Raw genomic sequence first — 19,526 nt, 5'->3', positions numbered from 1 at the left:
GTTTTACATCTACAGAATCGAGAGAAAACCGTGATCTTTATTTTAAGCAAAAAAAAATAAAAAAATTGCGATTCTCATTTTAGCCAGAATCGTGCAGCTCTAAACCTATTATTCTTTCGTCATCTTCATCTTCTTAGACTATTTTAAGAATGCATCTCCTCCTAGACTGTTTATACTACAATCACCAAACTAACTCTAAACCTCCAAAACATACTGAATTAAGTTGCTAAATCTTTTCCAACTGATCTGAATTACAGTTTTGCCAAAACTGACCCAGAAAGATTAGAAAAATCCCATTGACTCAACATTAGGCCAAACTTTCTGACCTAACTTTGCACCAGACTGTCATACAAACTTTAGGTTATGCTCATTTAACTCAGACTACCAATCACTGACGACCTTTCAACTTATTAGCCACATCCTAGCAACCACTTACGGCACCCTAGCAACTGTCCCAAAGACTTCCATTAAACAAAATTGCTATTGACTTTACATACATACTAACAACATCCCAATACATACTAGAGACATACAAATCATACTAGCAACATGCTAATTCATCCTATAAACATACTAGCAACACGCTAATTCAAAGTAGAATCATGCTAATTTATATTAGCAACTGCCTAGAAACTACTCAAATCAACTTTAATACATGATTCATTCAATAATACATTCAAAGTTAGATAAAAAAAAAATAAAAAAATTTTAATGCCAATTATATATAATATGTAACCCTGGAAGTCTTACGTTGTATTTGTATATTTGTAGGAATAGCCCAAGATACATTGTGTATGGGTCAAAATGTCAAATTTTTGTTTTGGGCCAAAATCACTAGAACATTAAGTAAAGATCATGCTTCATGAAGACATTTAGAAATGTCCTACTGTAAATATATCAATTCGATTTATTTTTGGCCTTTTTGCCTTTATTAGATAGGACAGGAATGAAACAGAAAAGTAAAGTTGGAGACAGAGAGGGCGCTAGGGTTATAATAATAATAATAATTCCTCACATTTATATAGCGCTTTTCTGGGCACTCAAAGCTTTACACAATGGGGGAGGTCTCCTTATCCACCACCAGTGTGCAGCATCCACCTGGATGACGAGACGGCAGCCATTTTGCGCCAGACCGCACACCAGCTGATTGGTGGAGAGGAGACAGTGATGAAGCCAATTGGAATATGGGGATGGTTAGGAGGCCATGATGGACTGAGGCCAGTGGGCAGATTTGGCCAGGATGCCGGGGTTAAATCCCAACTCTTTTTCGAAGGACATCCTGGGATGAGGTTTAACGTCTCATCTGAAAGACTATACTGGGGCATTAGGACCCACACAGACCGCAGGTTGGGTGCCCCCTGCTGGCCTCACTAACACCACTTCCGGCAGCAACCTAGTTTTCCCATGTGGTCTCCCATCCAGGTACTGACCGGGCGCAGCCCTGCTTAGCTTCAGTGGGCGACCATGTGAGAGTTGCAGAGAGCTAGCTGCCGGTAAGGTTGGAAAATGTCCTCGAGCCGGGAAACGAACTCGGGACGCCCTGACGTGCTACTGCATCATATGTTGGCATGCTAAACACTAGGCTATTGAGCCAACCAAAACGTCATTGTTGATTAGTAATAGAGATTAAGCACTTCATTTAAACAACTTTAGGCGATTTTCTCAGTATTTCGATTTTTTTGAGCCCTCAGTTTCCAGATATTCAAATAGTTAAAAAATATATACTTATAACAACAAACCATACATCAATGCAAAACTTATTTATTTAGATCCAACCCAAAGCAGAGGAAGTTTATTCATTTTTAGCACATATCAACCAGCTACTGTTGCTACAAATGTTGACCAGTTAGTAGTGCTCAGTAATTTACAATATTATCATATGTAGCGCTTATATCAATATATAAAATTCTTTTTATTAAAACATCATGGCTATCATCAACACCAATATACTACTACACCCCTAGGTGAGGAGCACTGTTTGCAGAATTACCAAGTCACTACTGAGGCTCAATTCCCATAGCAGGCTTCTGTCTATGAAGGCAACAAACAGCAGAGCAGCTTACTACATTTTAGAACAGAGCAACTAAAGGTGTAACACTTACCTTCGTTCCTCATGGCAGTGACATAGTTGAACCACTCTTTGACCGTAGCCACTCCATGCGGGGGGTTTTCATGCCGACGGCGGGTGACCTTAGTGATGGTTGCCATTGGGCTCTCCAGAGCACCGCAAGGCTTGGTGACCATGGTATTATGCCCAAGGTGAAAGTCCAGGGTTTGAACTATATATGTAGAATCATCACTGCAGCCTAGAGGAAAAAAATATATATAATTGTTAAGTCACAAAAGCAATGTTTCCAACTAAAGATGCAAATTAAATTTATGCTCAAAACTGCAATATCGCCTAAAAGTTGTGCGAATAAAGCAGCGTTTACATCGAATGAGTCAAAGAGAACAAAATCGTCACTTCCTGATTAACTGGTGCCAAACATCAAAAGTAAACATGGAATTTGCTGAGGTAGAAGAATCTGCGTCAATCTTTTCTTTATTTAATAAATTACTTTCACCTCAGAAGACAATGCCAACACACAATGAACACGTGGTGGTGTTTGAAGGCATCAGACACAGAGCACAGATGCTCTTGACAGTTCTGGAGGTCATTTATAATATAATAGCACTAATACTGGAACAGTTAAGGCATTTTAGAATGACCAAAAATACATTTCAGATGTTTTACAATGTGCTCAGCCTGCTGGTTTGTCCATTCAAACACATTTTTATCATCACATGATGTCTTATGACAAAATCACATCATTTTTTTAAATGCGGATATTGGAATCTGTTCAGTAAACAGGGTACCCCCGGGATCCTCCAAATTTAATACCATTTCAAGTGAAATTCAATGCCAACTTCGAACCCATTCCAACAGAAGTATGAAGGAAAAATGTCAGATCTGTATAAATTTTGAACCCTAGAAAATAATCATTTTCTAGAGTTCAAAAGAAACCCTAGAAGGAAGGGGATCTTTAATTTCAATTATCTTGGGATCTTTTATTTCAATAAAATATCTTTTATTTCAAGGGAATGATAAAACAGCAGCACTGCATCTGTACCATCCTCCCAGATCTTCTGTGCTTCAGTCCAGAAGGCGATGTTGGGCTCTTCCAGATGGAACAACACCCAGGACTTGGAGCGAAAGTTGGGTCCGTGGAAGCAAGCCAGAGTCATGTGGTTTCCATGTAGACTCATAGAGCCACCCAGCTGCACGGCATCCTCCGGGAGAGGCATCTGGAAGAGGGAAATGTGGCATCCGGCCACCATCTTCAACACATTGGGCCAGTGCCTGTGATGAGCAGCATCCATATCTGAGAGAAAAACAAACATTCATGTTTATTTAAATACAAATGTAAAAGCTATAGTTTGAGTATAGTAAAAAAATTAGTTTATTTCCATTTTCACTTTAAGTAGCAGCAAAATAGTAAACCGTAGGCGGGCGCAGCCATTTGAAACTTTTTGGCTCAAAATTTCCGGTCTTATTCACTTCTATTTATTTTTAAACGTTACAAAACAGCTCGTTATGCTGCTTGATGTTACAAACTTATATTTTCTTATTATATTAGTGTGGTTTCACACCTAGACTTTTGTTTTGGAACCTGTCTAGTTTGCCCAGTAAGCGCAGTTCCTTTGGCATATGTTAATCCACCTATCGCGCTTGTATCCGCGCTATAACGATAGATCCGAGATCGCTTGAATGAGGTGGTCTCGGCTCAATTAAAACGAACTCTGGAGCGGATAGATTGTAGTGAAAAAGCGATACGATCCAAGCCTGGCTATATATCACAGTGTTTTATGGATATGTAATAGGCATACGGCTATATGAAGAGAGAATTATGAGTAGGGCGGAAGGGCATTCCAGACATCCCAAGTCTCCCGGAAGTTTCGGGAGTCTCCCGCAAATGCACAGAGACTCCTGGATGCCCACAAACGAGTGATAATCTCCCAGAAATCGCGTGTCTCCCTCTCGGCCCTCAAATTCATCGCGCACCCTTCTCACCCCTACCCACCGCACCCCTCCTCGCTCCTCAGACACGTCGCGCGCACCTTGTCAAACTCCACCAAACCAACACCCCTCCTTACAGTTGAGCAGGAGGCTGCAAAATAAACCGTGAAACTCTGACCAATGTGATGAGAGTTTACTCACACGTGACTTGTTTTAGCTCTTTTGGCCCGTTTAGAAACTTTGCCGTGTGAAAGCGAACCCCACCAAGAGCAAAAAGCAACAGTGTAACAATTTTAATCCCTATTTCGAAACAACTAAATCGATTGAAAGGTGTGAAAGCACCTTAATTCTACTTGGTATGTATAGTCATGCAAACACTTGTTTGTAGAGCAAGTAGTTTGTTTTCTGCCAATTAGTTTTCCTAGTCATTTCTCCCATAGGCGACTGAATCTGAAGTTCTAAAACAATCGCAAAAACAAGTGCTCTTCTGCATTAAACAATAAGGTCAATACAAGCACTGAGACACAGCATGAGGTCTGCGCTGTTTTATTAGTTCTGTTCCTGCAGGGTTTTATTCCCCACTTCTGGTCCCGCTATTTATTTACTTTTTATTTATTTCATTTTTATATATTTATTTGACTTTTTTTGTTTTGCTTTTTTATTTCACTTGAATTTAAATGGATTATATTTCTATTTCTAAAGATGTTCGGTGAATAAAATATCAAATATATCTGTTTATTATTATTGTTTTGTTCAACTGCACTAAAGTATATTATCTATACTGAAAAATGGATAAAAATACTCATTTTCAAAATGTAATGTTCTTATTTATGCTGAGCACTGTATATACATCTCTGTTGTATAAGTAATTTTAAAAAAGCCATTTCAATTTGTATTGGCTTATAAGGTCTGAGCAGTATAGGTCTTCTGTATGTTATTTATAACAAAATTCTGAAATGATTTCTTTTTGTACTATAAACAAATTTACTCCTATAACTACTTGTGTTTTTTCACTCATATTATGGTAAAACACTTTCTGAAACCTAAAGCTTGAATTATGCTTTCTCTTTATAAAGAACTCGTCTTTTTCAATCATGTTTGACATGGATTACATTGTAAAATGTTTTAAAGTTGCTCAGCTTTGTTAATAAAAATAGAGCGCTGTTTAATTAGATTGGTTTTTGAGTTGGTTCCAAGAACTGAGTATTTTCATTTCCATTTTGTATTGGTACCAAAAACTGAAATTTTGGTACTGTAACAACCCTAGAACACAACGTTCCGGCATACACCACGTCTACCAACTAAATGCGTCAAGCACACACATATAGTCCGGTGCAGCCTTCGCACGGTCACATACCCTTTGCTGTGGCTGAGGGCGCACCTCTCAAAAAAATGTAACTACACTTCACAACGATGCGTAGCGCAAGCTCTGTGATTGGTCGGCGTGGTGGCTGGGATTGTGTGGGTGGTGCTGTGAGCCATGAGCCCAATGGAGTCCTGTGAAGCAGCTCCAGATGGAAACTTTTGATTTGTATTAAGCTTATGATTAAAGTTGTTGCACATCTGAGTTTTAGCTACTTGTACATGAAGGTAGTTTTCAGAAAAAACAAAACACCCATAAAGAAACTCGACACATTGAACATAAAAACCTTTTGCCAGCTAGTATTTCAGTGTTGTTGCAGAGCAAGACAATCAGCATGTAGAAACATAAATGCAAAACTATGCACAAGGCATGCACCAAGGGTCACGTCGATCACTAGACGCAGAACTATAAAAGTTCTGAAAAAAAAGTGTCTGAAGTTGGGGCTGACGCGATCATCATAGCAGAGTCAGCCAATGAAATAAGTCCGCAATCGGCTACTGTCTGAGCTGGTGTATTTGAATAAAGCAATCAGATAGGCTGAGGCGTCCGTTGACGTTTGAAAAGTTTAGAAATTCCCATTTTCTGCAGTGAGCAACGCAGCTGAAGCGGTGCCAACAGATCCACAATGCATTTCGGCAAAGCCTGACATCACCCATTCAAAGTGAAAAGAAAGCATAATTGCTGACGCCCAGTGTGATTGGGGGGTAAGGGTGTAATAGCCTGATCAGGGTGGTCTGTTACGAATTGTACTGTACTATACCGCTCAGTGGAAACAAGACCCTATACACAAAACTGGACTTTGGTCATAAGTGCACTTACAGAGTTCAGCAGATGCCTTGTCTGTGTTGATGACTGGTGTTTTGGGAGGCATGTAGGGCACCGGGCCCCAGGTGGACAGGGCTCGCTTGCTGGTGTCAAACTGCTGTGTGAAGAACTCCTGCAGCTTCATGCCGATCTTTATCAGGTCAGGAGTGGTGGAGCGAGAGATGATCACCTGGAAAATGTCCCACTGCAGGTCCCCGTGCACAAAGATCTCACTGCGGATCAGAGAATGTGTGTTAAAGTTATGGTTAGGTTACCTTTATGTGATTATTGGGGATTTCTGCCTTACCTTTTCTCAGATAGACTGGCCTCGGCTGTGCATAGATTCACCTTCCACTCATCCTGGAGCTGCAGGTCAGCGTTACTGAAGATGCCCATCAATATGCTGGAGCCCATGTAGTCCAGACGTGCCTCTGTGGAGCCCATGGTGATCTGGATCTTATGACTGGGCTGCTGGTTTGGATGTTCTGAAATGTGAGCTAGAAGAACAGTAATCAGTCAGTGATGAGAAAGACCAAACACAGTCTTATAATAGAATAAAAAAATGAATGATAAAATTTCACTTAAATGAAATGGGTGACACAATGTCAGATCTTTTCTAAAATATAAGGATGTACATTTAAGTGTAATGGATAGTGCACTGTAAAACATGGCTTTCACACAATTCTTTCACATTGTCCTAACACAAATCGATTAAATTAACTTCATCGTTTTTTAAAAATGTAAGTGGATTGAACATAAAACAATTAAGTTGTTCCAAAAAAAAAGCTTAAGAATTGTTTTGTCATCATTTTAAATAAGTAGCTTGAAAAAGTAGCAAATATCCTTTTTTTGAGTGTGGAAAAAAGGTGAGACAGGGGATGTTGCTCAATATGCGTTCTTCAGCGGTCTTGCATCCTTGTGTTCTCGTGCAACATCATCATCAGCTGCCTAAGTTCAGTTCCAATACTCAAGACTGCAAGAACAGAGGACGCGTGAAACTTCCCGGATGTGATCTTGATATCAAGGACGCACTGATGCAGACTTGAGCACCGAACTCGCTCTGGAAGTCCCAGAAGTCATTGCGACTGGAGGTGGGAAGCGCAGCATTTAATCTGGATTTATTATTAAAGTTCAGAGATTTAACTAATTTACCTTAGGAGTTTCCCTAAATGAAACTGAAAGTAAACATTAACATGAATATCTTAATAAAGGAATAAACACATTAAGGGTGTTTGTTTGCTGAAATTCGTATTAAAATTTGTTTTATTTATATTGTGCAGAGTATATTAATAATGTTTTTATGCAATGTATATATTTTGAAGAGGGGAAAAACAATAAATCGTTGTATGAGTGCTGTAATCTTAAAATAGTTTACCATTTAAAACGCGTGAAGGTCACGTGACCATCAGGAAGAACGCAGCATCCCATTTCTCAAAGGACGCGTTCTTTGCCCTCGTGGTCTCCTGAGTTCGTTCTTCCGAGGACACCTGGCAAGACCGGTCTCCACAAGGACGCAAGTCCGTTCTTTGCGTTCTTGGAATTGAGAAACAGCCACGGTCTTGGTTAACCCATCAGTTCTTAAGTGGCTGGAGGCGAACTGGGTTTAAGTTGACTAAAGTGTTTAAATTAAAATATGTTATGCACCCTTGCTGTTCATTTATGTGGCAACAGCATTTTGAGTGAAGTTGCATGATAGTGGGAAAATCTGGCATTGTGATTTTTATAATTTTTCCGACATATATTTTGTGATATGAATACAATTTCAGCAGATGACTTGAACTGCTCTATTAGGAAGCAAATCATTAATTTAGATTGATTGGGGTAATTTTGTAGTGGAGTGAATCAAACAAATAGCAAGATTAATAAATAATCAATATAAGATAAAAGTGAAGTAAGCTGTGTTTTACGGTTTTCTGTAGAGTCAAACAGTAATCAGATATTTAAGTACAGCAATTGAACAATCATATGTAATGCAAAATGTAAAATAACACTGCACAGTGCAACGGTGGTCACACACACACACACACACACACACACACACACACACACACACACACACACACACACACACACACACACACACACACACACACAAAATAAATAAATAAATAAATAAATAAATAAATAAATAAATAAATAAATAAATAAATAAAATGTACATCTATATTAGTTACCCAATAGTATTATATGTTTTGACAAAAAAACCTTACTCAGGTAAGGTTCAAACTCGGGTCGGCGGCATCGTAACGCAACACGCTGACCACTAGAACACAATGGCGCTGTTTCGCCGGTGCGTTTGGTGATATCTCCCTCTAACGCCGTCAACCCAAGCAACTTGCAGTGGTGGTTTCAAGAGGTTACACATCAGCAGTTCACTGGCTGGCAGGTGACTTGGCAGTACGAACAGGAGAAGTGACAGATAGGCAGCCGTTTTTAGAGTTGTCCAAACACACAGACACCGGTAACTTTGCGACACGATGATATGAAAAGACTGGCACACGTCAGCAATTGCCAGGTAACTTGTAGTACGGTGGCTATAGAAGGCAGTATAAACGTGAGAATCACCCGCATCTTTTCCTCAGCTTTCTCAGAAAAACACCCAGGCAGAACCACACCTGCAGCTTGATTGCTGATCAACTAGATTCCCAACTCAACCTTGCAGATACTGTGATGTGACAATTTCAAATTTGATATTAATTCTGAAACAATATACTGTGCAGTAGAGCTGCACGGTTCTGGCTAAAATGAGAATCGCAATTTTTTGCCTAAAATAAAGATCACGATTTTCTCACGATTCTGTAGATGTAACATAAAGGTTAATATGAGTTGGCTATTATTGTTATTCTCAAACATGCGTTTAAACAGCAATAGGCTTTGTGTAGCTGTACTGCTGGTTATAATGCTACATTTTGTATAGACTTGGAATGGTGGACTAAGATTTGTCCTGGGGTTTTTTTGATTTAGATTTCTTAGATTTGATTTAGAACATACTTTAGATTTGTTCTGGTCATTAATGCTGATGATAATTCTGATGTTGAATTATTGTGTTTGAGGCATATGCTTACAATCTGTAATTTTCTGCTTAAAATCTGCCACTGAAGTGATTTTCGTGGATACAGAAGACTGGGTGGGTATTTTTGCATTTTGGTGGGTTTTGGATACATTATGGACTGGAATCAGTCAGCTACATCTGGCAACACTGTGTGCTCTTTCCATTTCATTTTCACTGCTTAGAGCGGGTTACTTCCCGCGTGTCTCCCAAATGATCACTCTGTGCCACCAACCGATGTTATTTACAATGTTATTACCTGTTATTCACAGCATATGCTGTTCTGTTCACTAAAGTAGACTTCATTCAGAGGTGCGCGCGCGCCCGCCCTCACTGTGGTAACAGCTGACGTCACATGTGATTACATGAAGACAGAAATTACATTTTTGAGGTGAATTATATCTTATAAATACAGCATGCGACTCTTTCAACACCATTTGGAGGTGTCCACGTTGCTGAACAATGTATGTAAAACAATGTGAAGACTTCTGTGGCTACCATTGCTTCTCTCCTGAAGTTGAAAATATGATTGACAGAAACGTAGAAAAGCTGGATTAAGATCGTCTAGGGCAGGGGTCACCAATCTCGGTCCTGGAGAGCCGGTGTCCCTGCAGGGTTTAGCTCCAACTTGCCTCAACACACCTGCCTGGGTGTTTCAAGTATACCTAGTAAGACCTTGATTAGCTTGTTCAGGTGTGTTTGATTAGGGTTGGAGCGAAAATCTGCAGGACACCGGCCCTCCAGGAACAAGTTTGGTAACCACCTGTCTAGGGGGTTGAGTCGAGATTCATTGAGATTTATTATTCAAATCGAGATTAATTGTGCAGCTCTACTGTGCAGCTTTAATTTTGGGGGCCTACAAATGCAAACATTTAAAAATCACTTAAATTAGCTTTTTTGAAAACAATATCAATATAATTTACACTACAAAACAAACATGCATGTGTGTGTATTGCATGATCAGTCTACAGGCATGCACGATGAAATCGTTTTTCGTTTGAAAACGAAAACAGTTATGTGCACAGGTTATTTTGGGTTGTTTTTGCAGATTTGTTTTTGTCTATGTAGATCTACTGTATATGCAAAACTATTCAAAAACGTAAAGAAAAACAAGTTATTACATTCACTAATAATTATAGCATTTTTTTATTAATATATGACGCAATCAATGTTTTAAAAATGCAAAACAATCTGTAAAAACACAAAATCAAATTTTAACTAGAATATTGTTTAATGACATTAATTTATTGATGTGCACTACCCATGAAGATTATAATGTACATAGATTCACCAACATAAATAAATAAAGTAAATTGTGCCTAAATTATTTAAATTATTATTTAAACATGAAAATGAAATAAACTAAAATATCTTATTGTTTTTTTTCCACAATGTAGGAACGATTAAATCGATGTAAACCCATTTTAATTTTCATTCTACCTGCCAAAATATTGACTTTTATAAGCAATCAAACAATGTGATGGGCATTTTATGGTAGTGAATGCCAAAGATAAAATGTTTTTAATTAGTTAAACCACATAACAATTAGAAAATTAGATGTATAATAGAAGATATAATAATGATGCTGGGCCACAAAATGTGCATCTATGAAATCATACTTACAGACCATCTCCAGCGTGTTGACATCAATGTTTCCACCCACCACTCCTCCTTTGGAGTCCAGTTTGGAGCGTCCCAGTCCAATAGACATGCTGATCTCACGGTCTCTGTTGCTGCCCACTGACAGACGGCCCTGACTCTTCAGCCCACTCGTTGTCCAACTGTTGAAACACACGCATGTGCAACAGTTAGTCATCATACTGAGCCATGTTAACCAGATGCAGGTATCAAAGCATATTAGCTGCTCGCTCGCTCATACGTATTATTGCCCATGACGTTGCTCATGTTCATCTGGACATTAAGCTGTTTCAGGTTGATGGCGAACACCACCAGCGTCTCCCACGGTGAACCCTGCTGCGCTGCTGCTTTTCCGTTCCGGAACGACGGGGTAGAGGTCTTGGTAACAGAGTCTGCAGGAGGCATATGCAACTGATTTAATACGCTTGCTCATTTGATGTTACGAAAGCTCTAACAGATGCCAGTGAACAACAAATGGTATTAATATACACCAACGGTTAGCTAAAATCATATCATAATCTTGATCATAATGTTAATGTTCATGCCTAATCTGGTCAAACATGGTCAGACAGCGATTCAGATTTCTGGCATGCAGCAGAGACTTTAGTGAACAAAAACAATTACTTAAATTACTGTGTCTGAAAAGTTATTTAATTACTCAATAATTAGTCTAATCACTTGACTCGATAATACGAAAATATCTAGTTGTCCGCCTTGCTTACACATTGCTTAATACACACAGGGTGTACAGCAATACGCAAATATCTTCACAAATAAAAAAGAATTAAAGGATTCAAATATTACAAAAATTATTATTTTTAGCCTACAGAAATATAAAAACCCAACTTTCATGCCTTCTTCATCTTGTGGGGGTTTTTCAGTTCATTCATAACAATTTGCTTTTGTATAATGTTATTATTATTAGCAGTATTATTTATTATATGCATATTAATATTTGTTTTATTAAAAACAAGCTTAGATTTGTCCACCTGTCATGTTTTGGACCATATGGGGCACAGCATGTGTATTTGGATATAACTACTTGGATATGCACTTAACAAACAAAAATAATTATGTATAGGCTAATGGATGTCTGTGTGTACAACATGTTTCCCTATCCACGAGAGTGAAAGTGAAAGTAAAGAATGAGCAGGCTCATTCTCGTGCTGCAGATGGTCTGTTTAACTGTTTTCTCGCTAGAGAAGTGTTCAGTTTTTCCACTTACAAAGTCCGCCATGTAAATAGCAAATGCGCTAAGGCGAGACGCAACTGAATCTTAAGGGGAATGGGAGATGAGACACTGATTGGTTTATTCTCAAAACACACCTATAACTTATTAAGAAAATAAGCTCAACCCTGTTAGACCATGCGCCACGGCGCAAAACGCATTTTTCCATCCTTAAAATAGCAAAAGTGGAAACTGACACACCCTTAATGCTTTTGTGGCCTGCGCTTTGGACTTGGATCGTCAAAATAGAGCCCAAAGTTTTCTGAGAGACTAACTGAATCATTTATTGAAAATGAAACAAAAAATAAATATGAGTACAAATTATAACGTTAGATTTCTACATTTAGCGTTATCAGCAACAGTTGGAGTAACAGTGAACTTTTTTTACAGTACTGAATATTTTACAATTTATTTTTATTCAGCTGATTATTTTTTCATGTTATTTTTTAATAAAATTACAGCTTCTAAGTTCTGTTTGTTAAAACCAAAAGTTTAGAAAGCAAATTACTTTTGTAACCTCCACTTATTGGCTGATCCGAAAAATGGTTTGATACAAGACAAAAAAAAAAAAAAAAAGTGATCTGAACCATGACATTTGTGATCCGTTACATCACTAGTAACTCATGATGACACCCAACTTTACAAGCGGATATGCACATTTAGTAGTGTCAGAAATCAGTGTGTCAACGTGTACCTCTACGCGGTGCGGAGGAGTCGGATACGCTGCGGGTTCGTCCGGTGGCGGGTGATTTAAGGTGAGAGTGGCTTGGTGTGGTGTCAGTGAAGACAGAAGAGGAAGGGTGTTGAGTGGTCTGACCGTCCCACGTCCTCCAGTATGCTTTTCGGCTGGATTCAGGGGAAAGGTGCTGAGCGATGCTCTCTACAGAGTCTGGTGTAGCAGGACCTGAGGCTACACACACATACAGAGGATATATATCATCGATGCTTTTCAGAGTATATGCATGTTGATGTTCAGACACAGAAAAACATCACTGATGAAAAATTTAGGGCAGGTTTTAGTGAGAACATTCAGGTAAAATTTAATTAAAAATGTTTACTCACCCTTGATTAGTTCCATTATACTGAAGAAAGCTGGAAACCTGTAACAATTGACTTCCATTATATGTTTTGCTACTATGGAAGCTAATGGTTACAGGTTTCCAACATTCTTCAAAATATCTTATTTTGTGTTAAGCAGAACAAAAAAACTGAACTTAACGGAGTCAATGTAAGTAAATGATGACAGAATTAGCATTTTTGTGTTACTTATCCATTTAAAGGTATAATCTGAAAAAAACTGCCATTATTATTGTGAATGGGTTCTGTATAAACGGGGTGGTTACAAGATGTGCAGCACCTAAAACTATGGATACTGAGAGCCTGTGCTGGCATTTCTCCTGCAGTGTTGCTATCAGTGTGTGAAGAGAGGGTTGCATTGACAATCCAACACAATGGGCAGCACATTGAACACATTTTATAAGTTATCAGAAACTTGTAAATAACTCATGAAAGAATAAAGTTACTTTAAAACCAAGCACACCATTGTTTTTCTTGCGAAAATCCCAATAAGTCTGATGTGTCACATGACCATCTTCCTATTAAAAAAACAAAAGTTGGATAGCTGACTTCAAAATGGCCACCATGGTCACCACTTATCTTGAAAAGTTTGCCCCTCACATATACTAATGTGCCACAAACAGGACGTTAATATCACCAACCATTTCCCATAAGGTGTATCAATTCAAATGGCCCACCATGCATTTTAAAGGGGCTATATTGAAGAATGTCCATGCATTTATTGTCATTTTATTGACAATGTGTGAAGAGCTTGTATTAAAGCCAGACCTTCTCTTCACAGGTCATCTATAAAAGCCTTTAGACCAGTGTTTCTCAACTGGTGGGTCGCAACCCAAAAGTGGGTCATGGGAACATTTTCAGTGGGCCGTGGAGTGTGTGGTCAAAAAAACAACAAAAGTTTAATTTTAAACTTATTTTGCTTATATCAGACTTTTATTTTAAAATGCACACGCGATAACCGTACCGTTAGACATGTGAAACTTCATTTAATTATAGCAACAAATATGTCGAAGCGCAAGTATGACTTTGAATATGTAAGGAAGGATTTACATATATTGACAACAAAAACTTAACTTCAGTGTGTCATTTGTGGGGAGGTGCTCTCACAAGAGAGCTGGAAACCTTCTAAACTAAAATGACATTTAATAACCAAACACCCCAGTTGCAAGGACAAACCTGTGGACTATTTTTAAAGACGACATCTTATGTTATTATGACATCTATCTTATCCTAACATCTTCATGTTCAAAACTAGTAAAGGCACTCCGCGCATCTTACTGTGCTCACCGTGTAGCACAGACCAAGAAAGTGCACACAATAGCAGAAGAGCAAATAAATGGTGATTATGATAAAAATGGTTATGATTATTTTACTTTAATTTGCTGGTTTTATCTGTTCAGCAGGATCAATGTTCATGTTTTATTAACAGTTCAGTTTAGTAAATGGTAACTGAGCTTTACCTTACCCTAACCACTGTTTAAAGTATTTGACATTTTAACTTTGTAATATTTCTATAATTTGATACGTTTTGAATGACAGCTATAAAGTATTGTTTATTTGTAAGTCTTGGTGAATTTCTTATAATTTATCTGTCACTACTTGTGTATGTTAACAAATAAATACAAATTAATTATAATTGCTAAAATTAGATTATAGTTCCTAGAAATTTTGGTAGCTGCTTGATGACCATCTAAAAATGTGGGTCCCATGGCCAAACCAGTTGAGAACCACTGCTTTAGACTGATTTTTACATGATGGACTACAGGCCTAATTTAAATATTCAATTAGAATCAAAACCAGAAAGAGCTGTATTGCCAAGTGTAATAATTACACACACAAAGACTTGGAGACAAAAGCTTCTAGTACAGCAAGTACAAACATAGTGCAGACGTAAAGACAATAATAACAATAGTATTTAAAAAAGGAAAAAATAGCTAAAAATAAAATGTCCATAAACAGAATTGTAAATGTTCCAATGTGCTATTTATGGAATCACAGAATTAAAACAAATCATTTACTGGGATTTTTATTTTTATGTGAACTGTCACTTTTAATGCATGAATGCCTCATAAAGATTCATAAATTATAATATATATATATATATATATATATATATATATATATATATATATATATATATTTTTTTTTTTTTTTTTTTTTTTTTTGCTTATTGTCCCCTTCTTTCTAAACAACAGTGCATAAAATACCCTTCATTTCTCAAAGCAGAACAGACTGATAAAATGTTTGGTCATACTTTATTTTAATGGTCCAATTGTTGAATTTAAGTTACATTGCAACTAATTCTCATTAGATTAGAAGTAGAGAGCTAGGTTGGTATTAGTGTAAGTTGACGTATTTGCAAATCAAGTATTAACAGATATAAAGCAGACATTCTATTAATACTCAAATGGACCATCAAAATAAAGTTATATATTTAATAATAATTATATTTCAATAATTTTTTTTTTTTTGGGTTGCTCCTGATACAAAAAAAATGGACTCGATTGTGATTTCCACAATTCTGCGTTACAAAAAGAAGGATTTTAAAATATGTAATGATAATATTCTAAATATGAAATACAGCACATTAGGTCAACTAACACATTAACCTTGTTAAAAAATAAACTTCCTGTGATTTACAACACAACACAACACAACACTTCCCTGACAAATTAAACAGTAATTTTCACTGTTACAGTGTATGGTGAGGTTGCTATTAGGCATCTTCTGGATCCAAAAACAAAAGAAGCAGCAGCAGAAAAAACGTGATGGAGAAATTGTTTATACACCTGAGCCAGCATGATCATTAAACAATCAACAGGACATAAGTGAAAACTGTCTAACGTGACAGAATCAAATGTCAAACTGCACATTTTGAGGGTATAAAGAGGTAAATGCTACACTTATGAACAGAAGAATCCATGTTTTTCAATTATGAGAGTATACATGTATTACCTGGTAAGTTGATTGTCTGGTCTCCCAGAAACAACCTCCGGGCTATGCTTCTGCGGTACCAAGCTCGCGGGAATGCAAGAATCTCACTCAGACGCCTCATGTCATATTTGAAAGATGCAGAACCAATATCACAGACGGCTACACAAAAGATAAAGGCATAAGATTTAGAGGCAACAAAACCATTCATCTTTTTGGGGTTTTATTATTAAACATACACTACATTTTAAAAAAAGGTTTGGAACTGGTAATGAATAAAGTATAAAAAAATTATCTTTTGCTTTAATTAGTATCTTACTACTATTCATTCATTCATTTTCATAACTTGTTCCCTTTATTAATCTGGGGTTGCCACAGCGCAATGGACCACCAACTTATCCAGCATATGTTTTACACAGTGGATGAACCTTCCAGCTGCAACCCATCCTTGGGAAACATCCATACACACTCATTCACACACATACACTACAGCCTACCCAATTCACCTATAGCACGTTTTTGGACTTGTGGGGGAAACCGGAGCACCCGGAGGAAACCCACACCAACACGAGGAGAACATGCAAACTACACAGAAAGGTCAACTGACCCAGCAAAGGCTCGAACAGCGACCTTCTTGCTTTGAGGCAATTGAAAAATATTTCAATATTCTGATATAATAATATTAATAAACATTTATAATTAATGCTGAAAGCAGTTGTCCCGATTAATATTTCTGTGATATACTTTACGTTCTATGATGAAAAGAATGTAATAAGTAATATAATATCAAAAATAGTAAGAATATTTTTTAATAATAACGGTTTTGTTTAAATGTAAAAGTCTTTAATGTCACTTTAATACTGATGCATACTTGCAAAAAAAACTATTAATTTTCTTTTTTTTAATCATCAATAATTAATTATTTGTTTTTAAATCATACCTTTATTGCACACCAGGCATTTGAAAGAACATTTAAATGTATAACCAGGGTTTCTGCAGGTTTCGTCAAGTCAAATTTAAGACATTAAAATTTTAAGACCATTATGAATGAAATTTCAGACTTCTACAAGGCTAGACGCTTTTTGTCCTCATCAAAAAGGTTTTAATTAATTCTTTCTTTTTTTTAAAGAAATGTTTTAATTAGTTTTTTCTTGATAAAACATACAATACAAATATATAACATGTATACAAGTTCTTCACAATTTATAAATTAGTTTGTTTATAATTTGTCAATTTAGAAAAAAATAAAAAAATTCAACAACCAGTAACAAAAGTATAATAATACTAAAAATAACAGTACAGAGCATAACAGGATAGATCTATTCATATTTCAAGTGAGAAAATGAAAATCTCACATATGTCTGTTTCCTTGTAATCGTCATTCATTTTGGCCAACATTTTCTTTTACGATACATTCTCAATCATGGATTCCATCCATAATTTAAGTGTAGGGCATTGAATATCTTTCCAAAACCTCAGTATTATACATGCTGCTGTAGTAATGCCTATAGTTATAAGGGTGAACTCATTATTTGTAATATGTGGAACCTCAGTTTTGCCACCTAAAAGGCAAATCCAGGGTGTACGAGGACTATTAAATCCCTGACATCTACCAAGTTGTCTTAATACAGACTCCTAAAAGGGTAATTACTTATTTCATAGCCACATACTTAAAATAATGTGTCAAGTAAACCCTAGCTGTATAAATACACATTTATTCAATACAACTTTTCTTTAAATAAAATTTGACAAGCTTTAAAAACTACAATACACAATGTATAATAGTCTGTCCAGGTTTGTGTCCTCACCACAAATGGGCTATAAATACATGGAGAACTTTTAAACAACTGTTTTTGTAAGGAAGATAATTAAATGATATTAGTAAATATAGTTTTAAAGAGTTTCAATCAATTGATTTTTGATGATTGGATTGGTGTCGCCTCAATTTACATGGACATGGGAAAATAAAGACCCGTTTAAAATGATTTAACACCTACAAGTCAATATTTCAGTGAATTAGGGACTTTTCAAGGCCTAAAATTAGGTTTTTGAAACGTAAAAAATGTAAATACATTTAAGAAAACCCTCATAACTTTCGAGAAAAAGACAAGGTAAGGTTACAATACTGAAAAACACCCCAGAACTTCGTTTTGAATATCTTACCTGAAATATTGATTAATGTTGTGTCCATTTTTCCACCCTTGCTGGCAATGAAAGTATCAATAAATGCTGGACATCCTGTGCGTCTCATCCTGGAAAGACTGACTTTAACAAACTCCAAGTTGATGGAGAGAGAGTCTTTCCTGCCCGTCACTGAAGAGGCCTCGTCCTCAACTGATCCTTAAAAAAATAAACAGTCATCTCATCTTTTAAAGTTTTTTAAAATACAATGCATTTTTATTTCCTCGAAAGCAGCAATGTCTCTGCATAGGGCTCTTACCCAGTGGTCCTGGCCCAGGTGGGAGGCCAGTTACTGCAGACTTCTGTTTGCCAGCTCCGTATGGATGAAATACATAGAGTGAGAAATCTGACATGCATGCGGTGAAACTCAGGCCTGACGAGTTAATGGGTGGGCCGGTGAGATCTGATTGGCTGCTATGGTGACGACTCCGCCCTAGAGGACTGCCTAACCCTGTGGAAGGTCCTGAGGAATGGAAGAAATAACCATTGACCAGTCAAAATAATGTACACTGAAACAAGCACTAAGGACCAAAGGTTTAGATCACACATAAGTACACATTTTTTAAGGTAGAATTCAAGTTCTGCTTTAGACATTCTGCTGATTACAAGTGGCAACAGCATGATAACTAGCATGCCTGGGTAATATCTGTTAACACTTCCCCAACATTCAGCTCACTGTTTCTTTACAAGTATCTTACCTTGCTCTACTTTCTCTATTCATATCATAATAGTTTAGTTAGGAAGTTAATTAAAAACGACAGATTTAAATGTACATAGTGTAAACCAGGGCTAAGGCCTGCCTTTGATTTGGCCCACTATCCCATTTGAGAAGAGAGAAATAACGGTTGGGGTGAATATCTTTGACAGAGATCATCATTTGCAATTTAATCTAACCTTTTGTTAGTTTGTTTTGTATTTTCTTCAGTTTTGTAAATGAATCTTATTTTTTTAAATGTGAATACTGTCACTGGACAGATAGGGGGCAATGCACAAGACTTAGCCGGCAAAGACAGGTGCACGCTTAAGTGTATTACGCATTGAACTTCATTGTGTTAATGGGATCGTTTAAGGTTATACTGTAATAAGTTGATAAAATCAATAGTGCATTAGGTAATTTAAAGCAATGCTTTGTAGTTATTTTTTAAATATTAGGAAATATTTAGGAAATACTCATGGAAAATAATACAGCTTGATTTATTTACCTTCAGCCCACAGCCCTCAATCAAGTAAGGTTTTTGGCCCTTTGTTGTTGGGTTTC

The 19,526-nt window shown here is 37.0% G+C and overlaps 1 protein-coding gene and 1 long non-coding RNA gene across 52 annotated transcripts in view; one reads left to right on the top strand and one right to left on the bottom strand.

The window, feature by feature from the left end:
• Positions 1 to 19,526, bottom strand: part of kiaa1109 (KIAA1109) — a 202,070-nt gene that overhangs the window by 11,969 nt on the left and 170,575 nt on the right. For 32 of the 51 annotated variants that reach the window (XM_021480620.3, XM_073919724.1, XM_073919734.1 and 29 more), the window contains 10 exons: positions 18,528 to 18,731; positions 18,251 to 18,427; positions 16,112 to 16,249; positions 12,774 to 12,989; positions 11,093 to 11,243; positions 10,837 to 10,994; positions 6,472 to 6,661; positions 6,180 to 6,397; positions 3,111 to 3,362; positions 2,103 to 2,306 (listed from right to left, as the gene is read on the bottom strand). In XM_021480620.3, the coding sequence (XP_021336295.2) occupies positions 2,103 to 2,306; positions 3,111 to 3,362; positions 6,180 to 6,397; positions 6,472 to 6,661; positions 10,837 to 10,994; positions 11,093 to 11,243; positions 12,774 to 12,989; positions 16,112 to 16,249; positions 18,251 to 18,427; positions 18,528 to 18,731 (1,908 nt within the window). The remainder of the gene's footprint in view (positions 1 to 2,102; positions 2,307 to 3,110; positions 3,363 to 6,179; positions 6,398 to 6,471; positions 6,662 to 10,836; positions 10,995 to 11,092; positions 11,244 to 12,773; positions 12,990 to 16,111; positions 16,250 to 18,250; positions 18,428 to 18,527; positions 18,732 to 19,526) is intronic. The other 19 variants (XM_073919725.1, XM_073919738.1, XM_073919761.1 and 16 more) reach the window with 2 other exon arrangements.
• On the top strand, positions 4,662 to 6,661 carry LOC141377150 (uncharacterized). The gene is made up of 2 exons (XR_012389200.1): positions 4,662 to 6,051; positions 6,089 to 6,661. It is a non-coding gene; the product is annotated as an uncharacterized lncRNA (long non-coding RNA).

The sequence above is a fragment of the Danio rerio genome, chromosome 13, assembly GCF_049306965.1.
Source record: "Danio rerio strain Tuebingen ecotype United States chromosome 13, GRCz12tu, whole genome shotgun sequence".
Lineage (NCBI taxonomy): Eukaryota > Metazoa > Chordata > Actinopteri > Cypriniformes > Danionidae > Danio > Danio rerio.
This window is presented reverse-complemented; position numbering and strand designations above follow the sequence as displayed.